Raw genomic sequence first — 12584 nt, forward strand, 5'->3', positions numbered from 1 at the left:
GGAAACTAACTTGGTAGGAAAGTTGAAAAGGATGTGCAAGAAGTCAAGGAAGAACTTCTATAGACTTATCTGAAAATTAATACAAAATACGCACAGAAAGAGATAAAAGCTCATCTCTTTCCAAGTATTCAATTGACGTATCACAAAGGTGTTATATTGTACTAGAGCCCTGTCTTCTACTTATCTTTTGTTATTAAATTCTTCTTAATATTGTCACGTGTATAGGTCATTTCAATTCATAACATTTATATAGACGCACATAGAATATTTGACCGACCAAAGTTGGTGTCATGTAGCTACTCCTAGCCATACTACGCGCGTGCACGCGGTCAGACCACTAGTTAAAAAGAAAAATGCATGAAGTACTTGATGTCCAAAATTCTCACAATCATTAACATCATTAGTTCTATCAAACAGTCAATATAAAATTATGATCGGAGTAATGAATACGGTTCCCTGAAACTCATAAAATTATGTAACTAATACGATCACATTCAGGGAAAACAAGTACTACAACAAGAAGTCGATAATCCTCACTGCTAATAAAAACAAGAACAAGAACAAGAACGACACCGATACCGATACCAATACCAATACCAATACCAATACCAATACCAAACTAAATATTACCCAACACATATTACCAGCAATTCATGTCACCTAATAAACCAAAAAGTTATTACAAATGCTAGTAGTTATTTTCAGACGGTCGCAAAGGAACGATATGAAGAAACCCTAATCATCCAAAATTACAAAGACGTATCTTCTCAACGAGCGGTCCTATCTTCTTTCGCTTCAAGTGCCTCTACTTCCTCATTTGAGAGGATATCAACAATCGGTTCAAACACATCCCAATCTTTCCTTTTCCTGATTTTCACAAAAACTTCAACTGTTAAAATAGTGGGTCTACTTTTTTTTAAATGCAAAATGTGTAAGCAGGTCCTGACCCTGACCCTAATAAAACCCTCAAATATTGAACTGTAACAGCGATAGCTGACATCTTAAGAGTGAGGGTCGGGAACAAACAATAGGCTAGGGTATCATGGGTTATCAACGGGGAAGGAAAGAGAAGAACAAATAAGCCCCATAAAGATTACCGGTTTTCAGGTTTAATTTGGCAAGAAAATGTCATACGGGGTTTGATTGCCCTAATGATAGAAGGTATGGGGCTGATTTGCTACCATTGGAAGTAAAGGGGTTAGATTGCACACAAGACCTAAGTTATGGGGCTCATTTGCCACAAAGGCCTAATAAAAATCTGCATTCTTAATATTGACTTTTGACATCTTTAAAGGATCATCGAATCAATGCCAGCTTCACACAAAATAAGAAAAAAGGTGGAATAATATGAAGTACCTCTTTCTGTTAAAACTGAAGTAGCTAACAGCTATACAGACATCAACCTCTTTCTGTTTCCTCTAAATCAGTTAGCTACTTCAATTTTTCTCTCCATCAACCTCTTTCTCTGTATAGAAACTGAAGTAGCTAACAGCTGTACAGACACACTGGTTTATGGTAGCAGTACGAATCCCATGAATTATTAGGTTTACCATTAGGGAGAAAAATCTGTTTGCATACTATGTCAAGAGGATACAAATACACTGGCAGGCAAAGCTTACCACATGTCAGCATTGTTAGAAACACACTGACTGAATAGAGTGACTTCTATATTTACCTCAACATATCCGCCAATAGAATGGTATCACTAGTTAATTTACCATTCAAGTCTGGAGGTAAAATTAATCAAGCCAGCAGAAAAAACAGATATTTCTTAAGCATTTAAGGGTAAATCGTAAAGATACTTGTATTAATCAATATCGAAATCTTACCGAATGACACTTGATTTGCTGCCAAACAACTTGGCCAAATCCACTGCAGTGACACCAGCTTTACTGTAAAATAAAAGTGCATGTCAATGTTGAAAGTAAAGCTACCCAAAATGGGAAAAGGACCAGTTATCTCACAAAAGAATACATTTATCATACCTAACAGGTATGTACTCAATTCCACGACGACCCTTCTTGTTTAATTTTATCTCCTTTGCCGAGGTTACATTTTGCACAGCAATCTGCAAGACATGATTGATGCCCTCAGCAAATGAAGGAAAAAGGCACCAATAATAAACATGTTTAGAGATTACAGACAATATTAGCACCTCATAAAGTTGCTCCCTTATGGCAAAAGCAATGGCAGGCTGCAAAAAAAATAAACTCAGTGACTTATATTAAGACATGATGACATTTCGAACAGGACTAGAACAAGTGAAACTAAAATAGCAAAGGGTAAAAATATAAGATATCTCACCAAGTTAGCATTGCAAATGTACAGTAGGTTTCATAATTATTTTAACCCTGGTATCAGGTAGAAAGAGCCAGTAAGGGGAATCGTCATTTTCCAAATGTCAAGTGTAACTCGAACAATGTTGGGTAGCTAATAAATATTCAATAAGTCTATATAAGCAAAGTATTCTCTTGGTTTGCTTTCACTAAGGTTATAATAGCAGTCTTTAAATTCACAAGTCCTAAGGACCACCATCGTCTGTAACAATACGTGCCAGCTTCAGACAAATCAAAGACATGTTATGCTGTAATCCCTTTTCATATTCTATTGTTACTGGATTACTGCTCTATCTGTAACAATCCATGTCAGCTTCAGAGCAATCAAAGACAAGTTATGCCATAATCCCTTTTCATATTCTATTGTTACTGGTTTACTGTTTCATCTTCACGTTTGCATATTTGCTACATCCACAGCACCATTTATGTTTTTACTTAGTTCACAACTAGAAATTACACCTTCAACGGCAATATAATAACAACCATGCTAAATTACTGTTGTTATTGACCCATTTTAATGATGACTTTGTCCGGTCATTGTAAATAACACGGCTCAAGATTGAATAGTCCAACTGACAACAATTAGACCATCATTATATGCATACTGATTAAAAAACCAAACGAAAGGGGAAAAGGAAGCCGTGGTTGATGAAATCAAACGTGCTTTTGTTAAATTTTTTGGCGGAAGTTAGAATTTCAAGAGAGAAATATGAGGCAAAAATCTTATGTACCCAACCTCATGAAAGTCATCATTTGATGGTAGATGTCATTAAACACAAATTTTGGGATTGTGAAAAAGGAAACCAGGAAAGAGAGAGAGAACATTTATATAGCATTCCACCCTATTATTACATCTTGGATGTTTGATTGAGCTTTTTTATTAAAATAATAAAACCAACCCTTTTGGTTCTTCCTGTAATAATTAGCCCAAGAATACATGTGTAAGTGGTGTAGCAGCTACAACTTTAACTTGAGTTTTTAAGCCATATAAATTTGTTTGGAATTTTCTGATCTGATATTAATTTTAAGCTCAATTTAGTTTGGTTAGTTGTAGTAGTTTTCTACTTTTCTTCCATGCATATTTTAGTTTGTTCTGTTATATTTTGTTTTTACTTTTGTGGTCAAGAGTTTGTAAGTAGAACCTATTTTCACTCTTGTGTTTTTTTTCCCCTTAAAGGTATTATTTAGGATATCTTTACAGATGACATATGGAAGCTTACAATATCTTTGTTGTCAATGAAATATGGAACAAGAGAAATTTGCATTGAGTACAGGAAACCTAGCTCACATAGTCACATAAACCAAAATTAAGAACTGATGACACAAAGCTAGAAATTTGCTACATCTCGACATTAAACTACCCATCTGGACCTGCTAACAACTACTGAAATAATTATAATTACGCGAATAGTTAGTTTCTGGTAAGAAAAGTTGAAATAGTATTGTCAAAGTGTTCTGGAAATTAATATAGAAGATAATTCGCATTGCATATCTTAATTCAACATACTGGGAACATTTGATCTAATTTGTGAAACCCATACACTAGATGTAAAGTGAACTTAATGTAATTGCAATAACACTTGATTTCAAAAATCTTCTCTGGAGTTCTGGGCTCACACATTATTAATACCTCTGTTCCTTAATGTTGGTTACACTTTTTATTTTCGTCCGTTTCTTAAGGTTCTTCTATTCCTATTTTGGCAAACTTTTTTCTTACACAAATCCCCCTTAGGCACTTACGGCAGTATTTTTCTTTTTCTTACAAAACCCCCCACTTTTTACACCTTCTACTACTCTTTCTTACGCATGTTCTTTATAGTTTATAAGACCTTGTAATGATACGTTAAAAAATAATGAACTAACACAAAGCAAAAATTCTCATAAACCGGTTTTCTTTTGGTGGTGGTGGTTTGGGGAAGGGGGGGGGGGGGGGGGTATAGGGGAAGAGAGGGTGCAAACCTCCCTTTCCACTCTTAATAATGCGTCTGGGTCCTGCCAATTGTGCAATGAATGTTGATCCTGACAAGATCTTTTACCAACTTAACTCTCTGGAAGTTTTCCTCATCTGGTTTTGCAACCACTGTCACTAGAAAGCTATGTATCATGGCATCCCACAACCAGTTATGATTGTTTCCTAGTATATATCTATTTTCGCCCAACCCTAACCATACTGATAGGCTTCCTATTACAGCATTACACCATCATGAACCAAGTGTCCCATTTCCCAGAAAGAAAACCTCTATGACACCATATAATCTCATAGATGCTACAAAGCTCTATAGTGCAAACAGATATGAATGCATACAAAACATTTCCCTTCTCACATGCTCAATATCATGAAGTCCAATAGCATGATACAACTTCACATTGACCAAGCATCCTAAATTCCCTTACGTGGGATCTGGTCCCCTGATTTTGGAGCGCCATATCCCACGAGGTCATTACTTTGAGCTTGTAAGGTCCTAAATTAAGAGACCCATTGGACCTTTTATGGTCTTCAAGACACACATTTGACCAACAATTTCTCTCGGTTTATTTCAAGTTTAGGCTTTTAGGTGGTCAAAAATGGTCTTTCACCCTACCACTCTTTCCTTTGCTTTAGTGTCCATTCATTGTGTCCTAAGCGGTGAAAATTAAAAAGTTTCTATTTAGGCTCCATTTGTTTTGATAGGAAATACTTTCCCGGAGATTTTTCCATTTCCTTTGCTTGTTTTTGTTATAAGCAGATAGGGGAATTAAGGAGGAAATAGAAGCCCACTAACATAACCCAAGTGGGGTTACATCCTAAAACTAGAAGCTCACTTAGGTTATAAACAAGAAGCTCTTTGCTTGATCTTCCGATGTGGGACACAATTACTCACACTTACATTCTAACAAATCCCCCCTAAAGGGCATGCTTGGATTGGGTGTAATAGATTATGGGGGTAATAAAAGTCAAACCACCTTAATAAAAGGACAATGAAGGTTAATTGAGGTGGTTGCAAGGAGGGAAGTGTGGTGGTATTGTGATGAGAAGTTGTGGTAGTGGTGGTGTTGTGAGGAGAAAGGAAGGAAGGAAGGGGGAAGTTATTACCCCCCAAATGAGGGTAATAATCACCCTAGTGGGATGGTGGGTTACTATTCCCCCCATAATGAGGGTATTTGTTCCTCCTTTCCTTTTATTTTCTTCTTGTCAACACTAGCTTATCCCACCACTTCATCCCCTCATCATCACCTTCAATTACCTTAGTTTTCTTTAGTTTGACTTTTATTGTCCCCTTAATGCATTACCCTCAATCCAAGCATGTCCTAAGTGTAAGTCACTCCCCCTTGAACAGAACGGGCTAAAACACCCATGCCCTAGCAACTCAGGAGACACCAATAGACGGGCCATAACTGGAACAAGCCCACATACAACGGTGTTTAACAGATGGTGCAATGGCCCAACCAGCGTTACCTGGTTCGCGGCTAACCCCCGCGAATCTCGAACCGGTTCGCCGTACTGATTCGCGGTTCGTCGGCGATCCAATTCGCGATGTTTCGCAAACCAAACCCTAGGTTTGTTAATTAGGAAGAGGGAGAAGAAATTTCATTTTTTTTTTCCGATGATCAAACCCTAGATCTGTTAGGGTTGAAGATTACCCAATTTCTTGTTGAAAGGTTGGGGCTTTTGTTAGAAACGAAATTCCGAATATGATGGTGTAATTTTTGTCGACCACCCCGCTGATGGAACCCGCCGGCGACAATGAGAGAACCGGTGGTCTATGCATTTTCTGTCTTGTTGGCTTGTTTTAGGAAGGTGAAAATATACACGTGATCAGTACTTTTATTTTCTTGTCCTCTGTACAGCTTGACTTCTTTTTTGGTGGAAGTACAACTGCTATTCTTCTATTAAAAAAGGGAATATTTTTCCCTTGTTACTTAATCTAAATAATTTTTTTACAATGAGAGATTGTGGCCGCCACAAATCCACAATGTATACTTAGTATCAATTTTAGTACTACTATTATTATTTTTTATTTTTTATCGCATATTACACTTCATACTTTAAAGTCCTACAACGGGCAATACATAACAACTAAAATCCATACCCCACTCGCGAACCTAAAATCAGCTACCCGCGAACCGCGATCCCGTGCCCCGTACCGAAGCGAACCACAAACCAGGTAACATTGAGCCCAACTGACCGAAAGCCCAGCTGTGATACCAGTTTATGATACTGGTTTGTTATTTCATATATAACATATAGGAGAATCAAGTAGGAAACAGAAGCCCACTAACATAACCCAAGTGAGGTTCCATCCTAAAACCAATTGGCAATAGGAGGAGTAGCCCACTTAGGTTATAAATTAAAAGCTCTTTGCTTAATCTTCCGACGTGGGGCACAATTACTCACACTTACATTCTAACAGTTTTGTTAAGGGTGAAGATCTATTTTTCAAAAGGTGTAAAACAACTTTCTCTAGGGAAACTAACTTTCCTTTTGAAAAAAAGAAATGCCACATTTTCCACTCTAATCTTTTACATTTTTTTTCTCTCATCTCATTCCCACTTGTATGTTCTTTTTCTTTATAATTTTTCTTGTAAAGAAACAAACAAAGGAAAACTATTTCCCTTGATGTTTTCCGTTGAAACAAACGGAGCCTTTAATCTTATATTACTGGCTTTCTATTTGTACCTTTAAAATGTCCATGTATTTATACTACTAGTACTTTCCATTTTCATGTTGTTTCCATCGTAGAACATTCAGATCCTAAAGAAGTTCATACTCTCAGACATCCATTTCATAGTTTTCCTTTCTTAGATAACTGCAGAAAATTAAGCCAGAGAAATGTAAAGTTGCAATAAAAAGGATGATTATTCTGATTCTCTTACTCCAACTTCAGGATCTTCAATACCCATATCAGCACAGAATGTCTTGGCAAAGTCCTCAGGATCACTCTCTGTATTGTTCAAGTCCTGGCGATGATAATGAATGCCATATCCATATGAGGTTCAGTACAGAAAACTAGCAGTTAGAGAGCAATAACCAGCCAGAAGATCTCATATCATCTTACCCACAAGAACTGGTCCCTGATAAGAGTCTGATTTATTCGAAGATCTAGCTGCAAAATGGTAACAGCTAATCAGTAACAAAAAAGGATTAGCTACTGCATCAACATTTACAGATGCTTCCACTAGAAAATCAAACCTTGATGGGGACAATCTTCTCACCAACAATCATATCTTGGCCTTCATATGACCGAAATTCAGTCAGCTGTGACTGCAATGATCAAATGCCAGCACAGAAGAACAATATAGTAAAGTTTTTTTAGTTAAAATTTTAAAAGAACACATTTCCCACAGTAGGTGAATGATGGCAAGCTGTGATTCCCTTTAAAAAAAAAGGGTGAAGACTATACAAGTTTGAAAAGAAAAGGCACACCTCCGGGGGGAAGTAGAGAAAAGAAACATAAAAATTTGCCAAATCTCAAACTGAAATTTCTTCTTGCAGTACAAAATAAAATGCAACACAAATTAACTTTAACACGAGTATGGAGGGGATATGTAAAAGGATGTTAACGTTAATAAAAACCTTGCTCCCCTGATGTAGGCATATACCATCAAACACACCACATTTTGCGAGGTTTTCAACCCAAGCCTTAGAAGAAAGAAAGGTTCCCTCTTTCCTGATAAATAAATCATCACATAGTTCCATGTCTCTATAACTCAGATATTAAATGTGATTGCCAAAATGCCCTCAGATTGTATTCTCCTTGGTGCTTACTTGCATATGTTGAACACCATTTGGTGCTTTCCTTCATCAACAACTGACAGTGTCTTAGTGATTATGATAATGAGCATGGAAAAAGTTTCACCCTAATTGGGAGTTTTAGGATCCATGTGAATAGTGAGTCTCGCACCATGCCATGTGGTCTACGCCAGCTTAAATGTATGGTTATACTTCCTCCGCTCTTTAATAGTTGTTCCACTTTGACTTTCACATTTTCTAACACACGATTTTGACCATTAATATCTTTGACTATGTACTAGTAAATTCAAATGTTGATATTTTGAAATTTTGCATTAAACCCAGTAACATTTTACATGATAAAATTTGTTTTTATAAATAAGCAAATAACATATGGTCAAAGTGGGATACGTGAGTAGGCAAAAGTGTAAGTGAAACAACTAATAGAGAATGGAAGGGGTATTTCTTACCTACCTTAAGTATATACAACAATAAACGTAAAAAATTATGGTTATATTCAATGAGCTTTTTCTTCTGGACATCTAAACGTATATACAACAATTTGCTGGACTCTTTTTCTTCTGGACATCTAAAAATTATGGTTATATTCAATGAGCTTTGAGCGCTAAATCCTACACCTCCAACCCATTTCTTTCCTCTCAAACACGAACAGATCCACAGGCTCTCTCTCATGGCTTAAATAATGCACCCTTATTAACTGTCTCGCTTCTAGTTATCCAGACATTATCCAAGCAGAGATATCCTTGACTACTACACTAAACCACCACTTGCTAATTTCGTCCCCATCCCTTTCTTTATGCCACTACATGAGATCACAACCGTAGCAAGGAAGTTGGCAACTTTTGTTCCTCCTACAATGATTCATGGAAAATGTACATCCTTCTTTTGTTCGCTTATGAATGTGGTTAGAATTTATGAGTTTCTATTTCATAGCCCGTCTAAAACTTCTCTACTATTACATATGAACTTTAAAATAGTGTCATGGAGTAACAAAAGAGGAGGATAAATTATACACAAAGTATTATTAAAAGGGCTTAAAGCAACAGATTGAGACATGAGGAATGGAAATAAGCAATTTTCATACTTATAGCATGATGCATCATCTATTCATTAATTTTAAAGTTCTCTTTTAATTGTCCGAAGGAAAGAGAATTTAAAGATGGTTTATGCATACAGTAAAACTTCACTCACTTGAATGGATTGAGCAATCTGAGTGATAAATCCAGTAGGAAGCTTCAAGTCCTTTACTGTCTTTTTGGCAAACACTGCCACCTCTGAATCGGGGTCTGCAAGTCAAATCAGCAAGTGGAGGTGAACAGAATTTTGAAAAACACCTCCCTCTTTGACAAAACAGACACACACAGAACACACACAAACTGAAAGTAACAGTAAATGTAATAGTATAGAAAATGGTGAATACGTGCACAAAAATGGAGAAGATTACACTCAAGGAAAACATTGAGCCATTGAGGCGAGCTTGATCTACAAATCCAACATGAAAACAATCAAGCACGATCAATGGTTGGTTTCCTTAAAAGGGTGAAGAGTCAAACAAATGAAAGAAAATTATTTGGTTCCTCCTGCTCCCCCTCCATCTTTAATAAATATTATACTGGTTCAGAATAGAAGCGGAAAGGTTGTCTACATCTACATAGATCAACAGATAAAAATACTATTGCAATGGCTTAAACATACTAAGAACACCGTGAATCCAATCTTCATATATGAGCCAACTAGAAAGTCTAAACATTGGCAGACTTTTCCAAGATTCTTCTAGCTGCACCGTTCTTTCATAGTCTGATATTCTTTCTTGTACTAGCAAAGTCTCTATACATGATCTTCAGAACACAAATTTACAAACAAATGAAGGTTGATAACATCTCCAAAAGTGCACTTTTTGTATTAAAGTTGCAAGGAGCATAAACATCAGTAACCAATCAACATTAAAATCCATTTGTATCCTTTAAAAAAATAAATCTGTCTCCTTTGACATATCTCAACTTGTCAACACTTCCTAGTCATTTTGTTTGGACCTTAAACATAATTTCTTCCCAAGTAGTCTAAGTTTTGTAGTCTTACTCAAATCTACATTATTTATGTTATCAATGACATTATTGGAAATTCAAGTTCAATTATCTCCTATACATCTCCAGTGACTTGCTAACTATTTATGTAAATCACAGCTTCAACAGGAGAATATCACAACACTTAATGTGATAAGCCATAATTTATTAACGCGTTATCAAAATGAGCCTCCCCTTCTTTGGATCACCTTGCTACCTATTGGACTATGTATATTGACATATTGTCCTTTCCCATGTTATCATTCTTCATCATCAAAATGGGTATCCTTATACCTCTTACCTCTTTCTCCAACCTATTCTCTATACCACGAGATTAAAGGTCTCGTCATCCTCACCTCTAAAAGGGCTCATACTAGTAGCATGTCTATCTATCTCAATGATTTTATTAACTTTCAAATGCGGCTTGTTGTATGAAATGCATAGATCACACCTACATCTCAAGCATACAGTTTAAACCTGGCTTTCTGAAACCTACTTATGCTCATAATATCGGGATTTAAAACTCTGTCTGGTCGCCCTCAGCCACTAAACCACCAATGGCCTTTGGAATCTTCAATTACAAATACCCCACCTCCCTCAATATATATACATTTGAAAAAGACAAAAAAGATAATGTTGCTACCTAGTGGACTTCTAATATTCTCCTTTCCCATTTTTACCATTATTTTGTTGTTAGTAAGATTTTTTTCCTCAAAGGGATATCCTAATTATCTCCTTTCCTTCTCCAGGTTGCTCTCTATAATAACAAGAGATTGAATGCTCATATTCTTCGCCCCTAAAAGGGCTCATACTAATAGCATCACTGCCTTTCTCATTGCTTTCCTTACCTAAAAAAAATGTGGCTTGCTGTTAAAAAAACAATGATCACATCAAAATCAATAACCCTTCCAATCACCCGTAAGCCAACAAACCCTGTCCCAACTCTAAAGCATACAATTTAATTCTAAAACCTACTTGTACCGCTCATCCAAAAATCGAAAAATCGAGACTGATAAGTAGACCTGTCAAAAATCAACCCGACTCGAAATACTGGGCCTTGAACAAGATTTTGTGACCCATAACCCGATTTTATCCGAACTCGAACAACTCCAAAAGTAGTGGGTCAAAACCTGACCAATTGTTGTATTTACAGTAATAAATGAGACCATAAGAAATTTGAAGCACAATAAACACGTTGTTGTTACTATTGTTTAGTGTAATATCATTTTGATTTGAATTATACACCACTTTATGGTTGAATTTGACTAAATATAAACTTGTCTATAAAAAATTGTTATTTTGTGCGCATATTTTGTATATTTATTACACAAATTAATGAAAATATAGTACGCGTTTTAAAATCTCTCAACTCGTTGGATAACCCGAAAGTTCCGGTCATAAACAAGTATTTGTAAACCCGAACCCGAAAGTGAACAATCCGAATTAACCAGAACCCTAAATTAACTTTTTACAACCAAACCCGACCCGACCCATTTGATAGGTATAAGTGATGACCATTTCCAGCCACCTATAAGCCACTTTTCTCCAATTACCAACACCCTCCTCCCTCAACCCAGAAAAAAGAATTAACAAAAAAAAATTACAAGTTTCAGAGTGAATTAAGCAATTGAATTCAAGAAAGGAGAATTCCATACTACTGCAAATTAATGAATCAAAATTACTTGGTTGCACTGTTTAATGGGGGCCAAAAAAAACCTGAAGGGTTCCAAGTAAAGGCATCTTTATAACGCTGACTATCAATTTCAATGTCCAATCGAATTGGAACCAGATTATCTGCAGTTGGCCTGTAACCAATGCAAAAAGGGTGACAAAAATTTCAACTTTTAGCTGCTGCAACACAAAATAAAATAACTAAAATTAAAATTTATACAAGAACAATAGAAAGAACATAAATTTAGAGGGTGTACATCCTGAATTTAACTGGATGGCGGTATGCAGGTGCAAGTTGGGACTTCATGCTTTGTTTGGAGCTGTGTTTGGCGCTTAATTTGTAATACACAAACTTGCAGCGCAGTGGACTGAGCGGACTATTTAGGAGAGAGTGGTCAAGAGACTTGGAGGGAAGTTGTTTTACTCTTATCAGCCTCCTTCAATGGTTTACGATTAGAAACCACCGACCCTAACTAACTCTGACTCGTTTATAATCGGAAATTTGGTGAAATATTAATATTTAAGCCGGCAAATTTGCCAAAAACAACTTTTTAAAATCACTTTTTTGCGAAAAATAATTTTTTAAAAGAAAATACGAAAACAGACTTAAAGGTAAAAATAATTTGCGAGAGACAACCTTTTGGTATTTTCAGGCGTTGACCATCGATTTTCCGGTTTGACTTGGCCGGTTTTACTTATTGCACCCACTTTCCTTCCCTTTTTCTCACTTAAACTCATTTGGAGCCAAAGTTTTTGCCAAATAAAAACCCCCCAAATTTTAGA

General features: G+C 36.3%; 1 protein-coding gene across 1 annotated transcript; it reads right to left on the bottom strand.

Annotated features, from left to right (window-relative positions):
* Positions 1 to 471: 471 nt before the first annotated feature.
* LOC110800542 (chromatin structure-remodeling complex protein BSH) lies at positions 472 to 12280 on the bottom strand. Its single transcript, XM_022005860.2, has 10 exons — positions 12059 to 12280; positions 11847 to 11935; positions 9259 to 9353; positions 7507 to 7578; positions 7373 to 7420; positions 7191 to 7274; positions 2156 to 2194; positions 1986 to 2068; positions 1830 to 1892; positions 472 to 867 (listed from the first exon to the last, which is right to left on the bottom strand). The coding sequence occupies exons 1-10, from the start codon at positions 12106 to 12108 to the stop codon at positions 768 to 770; spliced, it is 723 nt and encodes a 240-aa protein (XP_021861552.1). The 5' UTR covers positions 12109 to 12280; the 3' UTR covers positions 472 to 767.
* Between the last annotated feature and the right edge of the window lie 304 nt (positions 12281 to 12584).

Source organism: Spinacia oleracea, chromosome 3 (genome assembly GCF_020520425.1).
Source record: "Spinacia oleracea cultivar Varoflay chromosome 3, BTI_SOV_V1, whole genome shotgun sequence".
Classification (NCBI taxonomy): domain Eukaryota; kingdom Viridiplantae; phylum Streptophyta; class Magnoliopsida; order Caryophyllales; family Amaranthaceae; genus Spinacia; species Spinacia oleracea.

What these genes read in the sequence shown, in the direction of transcription:
- LOC110800542 (XM_022005860.2), bottom strand. Translation starts at nt 12,108, where the DNA reads ATGAAGTCCCAACTTGCACCTGCATACCGCCATCCAGTTAAATTCAGG. An exon ending in AGAAGATTGTCCCCATCAAG is followed by an intron (nt 7,421 to 7,506) that starts GTTTGATTTTCT and finishes ACCATTTTGCAG; the next exon opens with CTAGATCTTCGAATAAATCA. An exon ending in ATTGAGTACATACCTGTTAG is followed by an intron (nt 1,893 to 1,985) that starts GTATGATAAATG and finishes TTTATTTTACAG; the next exon opens with TAAAGCTGGTGTCACTGCAG.